General features: G+C 43.4%; 1 protein-coding gene across 1 annotated transcript; it reads right to left on the bottom strand.

Annotated features, from left to right (window-relative positions):
* On the bottom strand, positions 1–2,823 carry LOC119353404. The gene is made up of 3 exons (XM_037620032.1): positions 2,309–2,823; positions 1,712–2,018; positions 1–419 (listed from the first exon to the last, which is right to left on the bottom strand). Exons 1-2 carry the CDS (start codon positions 2,735–2,737, stop codon positions 1,746–1,748), a joined length of 702 nt encoding a protein of 233 aa, XP_037475929.1. The 5' UTR covers positions 2,738–2,823; the 3' UTR covers positions 1–419; positions 1,712–1,745.
* Between the last annotated feature and the right edge of the window lie 6,815 nt (positions 2,824–9,638).

Raw genomic sequence — 9,638 nt, 5'->3', positions numbered from 1 at the left:
GAACGCAAACCGACGGCAATGAATTCACGAGATTAATGTCTCATGGAAGCATTTTCTTCCAATAGGGTATTACAAAGATCACAAATCAATTCCACCATCATATATACACCAATACTCTAGTGCAAACTTGTAAGCAAGTAGCGCGGAGGAGTACCGAATATCACCACCTGACTCATAATGACCGAAGAAACTTCATGGCTATTGATGATTAGGATCTAGTAATAGCAGAAAGAAGCACGTCTTCAAAAGTTTTCACGGCTATCGACGATTAGGATCTACTAACAGAAAGAAGCAAGTCTGCAAAAACTCTGTTTTTCCACTGAACACTTGTATCTGCTGGGATCACTCACAACCATCAGCTGAATGGGTACTGTAGCTCCTTGCAAAATTCTCCAGACACCTTCTCTTCTTAGCTTCATCTGCCAATAACCCAAACCAGAATTTGATCATATTACCACATATAAGAACATCGTCATATCAACATTAACCATCCAACAGTTTAGTTTCAAGTAGTATAAATCTAAAGGCAATGCCACTCATTTTCCAGCAATGAAGTACTGCCTCTGTAAACTAATATAAGACTTTTTATATCACTAAACTAATACAAGACATTTTAGATCACTATCACTACTTTACTGATATAAAAAGTCATATATTAGTTTACACAGGGGGGTAACTTCTATGTTGTGAGATATTACATAATTCGAATCTTTCTCATCCTTTCAATTGGTAGTGCTAACAAACACACAACTGATGACATGAACTTCCAACACCAGATATTAACTGTTCTCAAAGAGACGTCTATCAAAATGTAGTGGCATACCACCACCTTAAAGTACTAGATGTGCATACATTTACTGTCATGTTATTTATGTACATGATTAAACAGTTTACTTTCTTTTACTAAAGTATAAAAGCACTAAACTGAGTCACAGAACAGCGGACAAAGGCACAATGGCAATTCTACTAAAATGTACTGGGCATAGCGGGTCATTGTTAAAAGGACTAGAGGTGTGTCGTTTTACCGTCATGCTATTTATTTACATGATCAAATAGTTTACTTCTTTTTACCAGAGTCACGAAACATGGCACAAAGTCATAATTGCCAAATGCAGCTAAGAAGAGTAGACTCATACGCCATAGCCAAGACTTGTAAACTTTGGGTCTTCCCATTGGTTTCAATGGGGGAAATTATCACTGACAAGAATTCTCAAAGAAGGTGCTTGCAAGCAGTTTAGAAGCATGCAAACATTGTTATAATCTCACTCGCTGCAATGATACAACAATCCCAGGGGACCATGGAGCATAAACAGTTAATATTACTTTTTTTCTAATATGTGGAATATCGATCATTTTAATGAATAATGATCATCACTTCGTAACAAAGGCATACAGTAGAAGTGTAGAACTGCAACAATTGGCACCTTGCACAATTTAAGATCGATGTCAATCCCAATTTCATCATGAATGGTAATAGGCAATGACCAGAGGAAATAGCAAAATGATCATTGGTTTTATATGGAACAATGCTCCATCTTAAGAAATATCAACACCAATAGTCACTAAGATAAGATAAATGATGGCAAACTAACAACACTGATTGTTTTCGTGCTATTAAGAGGCTACACAAAATATGCAGATTATAATTGAGAAAGATCATATGGCTCACAGATACAGGGGAGCAAAGCAAAAGGGGGAGGTATATATATACCTCAACAGAGCTGCGATGGTGCGTTCCTGTCCGCCTAGCACTCCCTCCAAACACTGAGAACGAGAGCTGGGATGATAAGAAAGCAAACTGTCGCGTGCATACCAAATATCCCCACATCCTCGATTACAGAACCGACCATTTCCCCCTGAGATATCGATCCCTTCACATGTGGCGACATCATCTCTACCAGAAGACCAGCGACCGCTAGCAGGACGAAGGCCAAATCCACGACAAATCCAAGCACCGCTGGGCGCAGAAGCCTAAAAAAGTGTGCAGTGAATTCTGGCCTGATTGCTCCGAAGGTGCTCTGAGGAGGACAACAATTTCAACAAAACCATACGGATGAACATTAAATATGGAATGGTTCGGAAATGGTAGGTTGCAAATGAAGTGATGAACACAAATGAAAAAAAACTACTACTACTACTCAGCATCAGGACAGCCTGAACTACGAAAATTAATTAGACCACTTAATTAGAACATAATGATAACGGGGAGTATATGTACAGCTGCAGTTCGAACATAAATAACAGGGAGTATATGTACAGCTGCAATTCGACCGGAATAAAGATCACATGAAGTTAATTTGCGCCATACCTTCTTGAATCCCGAAGTGGATCCAGATACAGGTGCAATCACGTAGGCCACGCACTGGGCGCACAGCAGCAGGACGACAAGCGCGAAAAACGCAAGGATGATGCAGACGCAAACCTTGACGGCCCCGTACATGACCGCCTGGAGGAACAGGACTGGCGCGGAGCCCTCGCCCCAGGCGCGGCGCGCGACGACCTCTGCAGCCGTGGCCGCGGCCATGACCCACGCAACCGCGAAGCCCAGGTAGATGAGGGCTAAGGCCGCGACGCGGAGGACGCCGGGGAGGCGCACGCGCGCCGGCACCACGACGACGACCCGCGCCGGCGGGGGCAGCGGTGGCGGCGAGGGCAGCACCGCGACGACGATCTGCTCCGGCGGCGGCGGTGGGGGCGGCGGCAGCGAGGGCAGCACCACGACGACGGCCAGCGCCATCGATCGGTACGAGAAACCCTAGCTGCTCCTGGAAGCTTCTCGCCCTGGGAGGAGGCGGAGTGGTTGGGTTGCGCTTGCGCAGCGAGGGGACGGGGGGTTTGTGGGAAATGGGGATTAGCGAGGAACAGGGGAGGGGGTTTTGCGGCCAGCTGTCCCGCTTCCCTTCCGGGTTCAGCTCTAACCCATTTCTGCTAGTGGATTCGGGTTCTAGCGGGTATGCGAAAATAGTGAGTGCCCGATTCGAGCCACCGGATGAAATGTTAAACTTGGTTGCCGAATTTCTTCCAAGAGAAATAAGAGTTTAACTATGTCGGAATAACTATGGATGCTTTGTTGGGCGTTCATAATCTTCTGGTTCATTCGGGTTGGGTTGTGCGAAGCTTGTGGATGAAATGTAGCGAGGGTTTGTCAATTTAATAGCGATCCCTATTCTTAATGATTGATCAGATATTTGTAATAACTTTAGTCTTTTATTAAGCATTGTGCGCGGGAAACTAACCGTATGGCTCATGAGCTAGCTAGTAGGGCTAGCGGTATTCCTCCGTAGCTTGGTCGTGGATGATGTATCTATTTTTGACATGAAATAAAGGCAGTTATGATGGTGTTCCCTCGGGAAAAAAAGTGTTGCCTGGTTTGGTTATGAATTTTAATTTATTTTTTGAAATCTTAGTCACATCCTTGATTTTTGTTTCATCAAAAGGTATTAGATTTCAAATTATTTAGTTTGAAGTGCATATACTAGTTGGAACTGCATAACTAAGTGGGCTGTTGACTGATGGCAGGAAGTAATGATGCTTATGACGTTAGATTTTACAAGAACCTCTACACAACCAAGCGGGTTGTCGGGATACGTGAGCTCCTCTCCAACGTCCTCAGAAAGGTGACTCCGGCTATATATGAGATTCTAGCCGCAATTTACTCTCTTGGTGAGGTAAAAATGTCTTTTTTTTTAAATCTTCCCCACTAAGGCGCTGTCTGGGTGGGTATCCTGCTCATTTTTTCCAACACCATTAAGATGTATATGTGGTTAGGCAATTACTAAAACGGTGTTGAAAAATTTTGTGGGGAAGAGAGGGCGGAATGCATCCATGACTTTTACTACCAAAGGTACAAAATAAACTTTAACTCTCTCTGTTCCATCCTATAAGCTTGTGCAATGTTCTGTATAAAATTGCTTTCAAGTTTTGGCCAGCCGTTTGAGGTTGATATTGCCTGACATCACATCGGAGGATCCATCTGCCTTTGTGTATGATAGACTCATCACAAAGAGTATTATTTTGGCCTATGATGTTTGCATTTTATGAAGGTGTTTAACACAAGAAATAATAAAAATAACATGATTGTTATGTTATTATCTCTCTACGCACCAGGGGAAATGAACATTGCAGGTGTGCCATTGTACTAAGTACACAAATAGATATAGGAAAATTTGTACTTTATTAATCTCTCATCGAAGAAACAAATTACATGATCCCACTACATAAGCACTCCGTGGCCTACTAGCGTGGCCAATATGACTTGGGCGACAGTGAAGTTCTGGTTGATGGGGCCTCAGAAGGCTCCCGATTAATTGCGTTCATGAGTCAAAGTCGTAAACCACCTCCAATTAAGTTGTTGCAATGGTCGTCATCTTCAAGTCTTGTCTTCTCCATTGATCACATAGGTAATGATAATTCTGATAACAAGTAGCATCTCTTCATTAAGTTCAACATATTATGAAGTGGTAATGAAGTATCTCGCAATCTTTCAAGACTATATTGCAAACATAAAGCAATCAATGAATGACAGATGACGACTAGGTACCCGAATTTGAAGATAACCATCATATGCATACAATGCTTAACAAATTGCTATGAGAAAATGCATGCAAAGCTAAGAGTGATCCCCATGCTCAACACGTGGTGCCAAAATAAAGAAAGATGAAATTGACTCAACATGAAAAGTAAACAGATATGCCATTCGCGGAGGGAAGCAGTAATTAACATATGTCAGAGCTCACTTGGTTTAAGAGAGATATAAATTTATTTTGAGACGTGTATTTCTTCTGTCAGCGGTTTAATGGCAAAGGTTTCCAATATCTTCCATGATAAACACATTAATGACGATTCTCATGCTTTTACACTCCCCCTCCACCTTACTAACACAAACCATGGCTAGCCGAATCCATGTGTGCGTGCCAACTTCTAACTTTTTCAGGATTGTCCTTTTTTCAATATTATTTTATTGGGACTGGGCATGCCTAATACCATCCTTTCTAATAAATTTGACAAGCGAATAAACTCTCCTCGTGCATAAAACACATTTAGAATGGGGATATATGGACTACCTTTGTCACTCCATGAGCTGTACGGACACACAAAACAGAAGTTTATTTGAAGATTTAGAGGTGGCACATGCAAATTTACTTGGAATGGCAGTGAAATGCCATCTATAGGTAGGTATGGTGGACATTTTGTGTCATGAACTTGTTTCAAGGATTTTGGATGCACAAACATTATTTCCGCTTAGTACAGGAAAAGGCTAGCAAAAGATTGAGGGCGACCACTTTACTAAGCACAAGAACCGCAATCATGCATTCTCTAATAGTAACATTATTGAGAAAATATAATCATGATGATAACATACAAACTTAAACAACACCAAGGCTGAATTTGGAATTTATCAAACATGTGTAAACATGTGCCAAGTCTATCATCCGTCCTTCACTGAAAGATACTTATCACCACAACATAATAGGTTTTAATAAACAAATGGTCATTGTCATTATAATACAACTCCCTTACTTGATTAAAGATATGTAATATCATAGTCTCACTCTTTAATGGATTAAACAGAGGATGCATGTTTACTTCTCAACATACATATAATAAGCGAAGCACCTAACATTCAGTTCATTCATAAATTTCTTACTCTAAAGATATAATTGGAGCACAAGAATAAACAATAAACTACTCCAAAAGTTAGAAGTGAAGAACAAACAGTAGTTAATTAATTAGGTAGCTATGTATAAACTCTCTCCAAAACAAAATTTCCAGATCTAAGGATTGTATCAAACAGCAAACAAAATAAAAATACATTCCAAGAAAAACATATATTAAGTGAAGAACAAAAATATAGCTTCAAGTGAGGTATACTGTCGTGGAATTGTCACGGCAGATATCCTCTTGCAAGGACTTGATCATGGAGCCATCGCAACTAGGAAGCTTAAAGGGGTTAATCGGGACAAAGGACACGCGAGGTTTATACTAGTTCAGCCCCTTACGGTGAAGGAAGGCCTACGTCTAGTTGGGTTGGAATTGCTTGAGGTTTCGATGACCAGGGAGCGAGATACGCTATGCCCGGTTCTCGATCTCTTGTTTCTTGTCCCTAAGCCGCCAGCGGGTCGTCTCCTTATATACACGAGTTGACGCCCTACGGCTTACAGAGTCCCGGCCGGCTCATAAACAGTGTCCGGCTCGGTGACTAGTTATTTCTACCTTACAATACAAGTTGCGCCCTCATGGTGGCTTATCACCATGGGCCCTAAATCGTCTGTGGGCCTTTAGACCCTTTACTGAACCGCCATCTTCACATCTGGTCTTGGGCTTCAGATGGGCTTCTCTTTGCGTAACCCGGCCCCTCCTGGCCGGCTTACGTACATAATTATATCCCCAACATTAGGCCCCAGATTGATTTGAACCGGTTTATGTCAATCTTAAAAACCCTTATAAACTAGCCCTTAGTCCTCGATTTTGTGCGGAAATTCTAACCCGCCGTGACGTCATCATCTGGATCCGGGTCAAATCTCTGTGATGTCATCTTCAATAAATTTCATATTTTAGTCCATCATGTCCTCCAACGAATCTTTGCCTTTACTGACCATCCCGAGAATCGAGGCGTCAGGGCCGCTGGATAATGATGCTTTGGTCTCCTCGTTTTTTGCACCGTCTTGGTCGGTCCTTCCCTATAAATAGGCGTGACCTAGGTCCTTTCCCATTCTCCTTCTTCAGTCGCCTTCTTCCTTGCACCTCCTTTCTTCGCTGCTCAAGCTCTGCTGCCGCCGCCGTCGAACCCCTCGTCTTCATCGACTTAGGCCGCTGCATCACCCTGGTTCGGACCAGAAAACGACGGCGACCCTCCGCAGCTCGTCCGCATCTGTGAGTTCTTTTTATCCCCTTTCTCAGATCTGCATTGGTACTATTTTTTAGTCCGTCGACGTTCACCGCCGCCCGATGCAAACCTCCATTAACTCTCACCTCTAATCCCTTGCTCAGATCGTAAAAATAACATAGAACTACCGCGGAGGATGTTTTGTGCTCATTCTGTATGAAAACAGATCTCATTTCCTTGTTTTTGGAAGCCCTCCTCGAGTATATGAACTTCCCTGTACTGCTTTAGGTCTAGAATTTTTTCCTTTCCAGAGCATCGTTTGATCCAAAAAAAATGATTGCAACTTGTGAAACCTGTTTGTTCCACACTTAACCAAAACCTGTGTCTGTTGACTCTGTTTCAGCCATAGTAGTTCATATGATCGGTTTAAGATAATACTGACTGTCAGCACTGCCTGCTTTTGGCGACTTAAGACAATTTTCATCATCTTTAATACCTGCAGCTGTTTAAACATTATCACATAACTACCTGTATGTCATTAGGCCCCTACTTAAGCCGCCATCTCAGATAACCCAATAATGCTTATTCTCCGGGTTATAATAAACCAGAAAATTTCCTTTATCTTGTTGTAGGCTTCAATTTACCCAATGGCACTCAAAGCTGTTAAACCTCCAATTACCTGCAACTGGGTCCCATCCATTGTTACGGAGAGCAAACTGTCAGAGTTTGTGAAGTCCGGCCATCTGCCCAAGAAGGACGTCATGTCTTATCGTGCTCCTGACCCGTCTGAAGAGAAACCTCAACCCAAGGAAGGGGAGGTGATCATTTTTACGGATCACATGAGCCGGGGATTTGCTCCTCCCGGTTCAAAATTCTTTAGAGACGTTTTGCACTTCTTTGAGTTAAGACCTCAAGACATCGGGCCCAACTCCGTGTCAAATATCTGCAACTTTCAAGTTTTCTGTGAGGTCTACCTTGGAGAAGAACCCAGCCTACTTCTGTTCAGGGAATTGCTCTATTTGAACCGGCAGAATGAACGGGCCAACGGGCCCAGTCTGGAGCTTGGTGGCATATCAATTCAAAGGCGGAGAGACTGCCTGTTCCCTTATGCTGAATTGCCGAGTCATCCAAAGGACTGGAACCAGACATGGTTCTACTGCCAAGATACTTCTCCGGCTGGCGAAAATCCACTGCCCGGCTTCCGCGCATTGCGCCTTGAACCTACTCACCCGCTGCCGGATAAGTTGACAGCTATTGAACGCCTGCCACTCACCCCCAAAATCAAGAGGATTAAAGCTCTTTTAGGGAACGGCTTAGATGGCATTGACTTGGTCCGAGTCTGGATTGCTTGGAGAATAATTCCGTTAAGCCGCCGCCCCGGCTTAATGTGTAATTATTCAGGCGAGAAGGATGACCCTCAACGTCATAACCCTGACGACTTACCAGATGACGTAGTGGAAGCTACAACTCAGTCCTTGTTGAAGGAGGGCATCGTGAATAGTAACGCCTTCGGCTTACTATCTTTTTGCCAGAAGAACCCGGCCCCTGCAGTAAGTTACCAGCCATCGGGTTATGTCTTATCATGTTAGGCTGTATTCTTACGCATAACTAGTTATAACCTTTTATAGGCAAATGCTGGCTTCTGGAACACACAATATGATCATGAGGTGGCCAAGAAAGCTAGGGCGGCTAAGAGATTCGACAAGAAAACCACCAAGCCCACCACCTCAAGGAAAAGGAAGCCAAGCGCCTCTGAGCTGTTTCAGCTTGATGATACTGATGATAACGAGGAAGAGGTAACCATTGAATTTCCCTTTCTCCTTTATTTCTACCTTACTGATGCTAACCTTCTTTCAGGAAGACACGGGCAACAGCCAACCCGTCGAGGAAGAGGTAATTGTAATCTCCTCCGACTCCGAGCTTCGGCCGCGTCAGAAAATTCGAAGAGTAACCCGGAAAGTAAGATTTTCACATCCTTTGGCTTACCAAGATCCTGACTTTCTTTTGAAGCGACAGATTTATGAGAGCCGGAGGCAGACCCGGACCAGCAAAGACGTGGAACTCTCCTCCGGCTTACCTGATGTGACCAGGAAACGCCAGACTGAGGTTATCTCCGATTTACACCTTCTTTTTCCTTTGGCGGGTTTCATTTGTTAGCCTCTCAATTATTCTGGCTCCAACTATCAGGATATTTCACCTTCCTCCAGTGAGTCTATGCAGTCCAACATGCCAGCTTTCCAAACTGCTCCCGGGTAATATAAACTTTTTGTACCTTATGCTTTATTTTACTCATATTTGCTGTATTTAACCTGTCTACCTTTTCCACAGTGTGCAAGTAAAGCCCAGCAAAAGGGAAAAAAAGAATAAGCCGCCCCAAGAGCCGGTTGTGACTGAACCAGAGCTAGGCACAGCTGCTCCTGATGCCTCTGCTCACGAGCCGCCGCCTCAACCGTCTCATGATGTTCCTATATCTTCCTCTAACCTGCCTACTGAACAAACCTTCAATGATTCTGGTAACCCGGAGGCTCCTATCCCCGCCAAGGCAAATGATCAGGAAGTTGAAATTCTCAAAACTCAGTTTGTTGAGCCGGCACAACCGTCTGTACTTGCCAAGTGTTCTAAAGAGGAATTGGTGGAACGCCGGAGGGCCAAGCTGGACGTCGCTGACTATACTCATTTGAGTATTGGAGAGATTGTCTCCGGCTATATCAATCAAGTACAAAGCAGCTATGACCTGGAAATTGACATGGTGAAGTAGATACAGCAAAAATCTGAGGTATGACTTATGCTAGCTTACTTTCAATCATACTTA

The sequence above is a fragment of the Triticum dicoccoides genome, chromosome 2A (assembly GCF_002162155.2).
Source record: "Triticum dicoccoides isolate Atlit2015 ecotype Zavitan chromosome 2A, WEW_v2.0, whole genome shotgun sequence".
NCBI classification, from domain to species: Eukaryota; Viridiplantae; Streptophyta; class Magnoliopsida; order Poales; family Poaceae; genus Triticum; species Triticum dicoccoides.
The sequence above is the reverse complement of the archived record's forward strand: the minus strand, read 5'-3'. Positions and strand labels throughout refer to the sequence as shown.

What these genes read in the sequence shown, in the direction of transcription:
- LOC119353404 (XM_037620032.1), bottom strand. Translation starts at nt 2,737, where the DNA reads ATGGCGCTGGCCGTCGTCGTGGTGCTGCCCTCGCTGCCGCCGCCCCCA. An exon ending in CCACTTCGGGATTCAAGAAG is followed by an intron (nt 2,019 to 2,308) that starts GTATGGCGCAAA and finishes TGTCCTCCTCAG; the next exon opens with AGCACCTTCGGAGCAATCAG.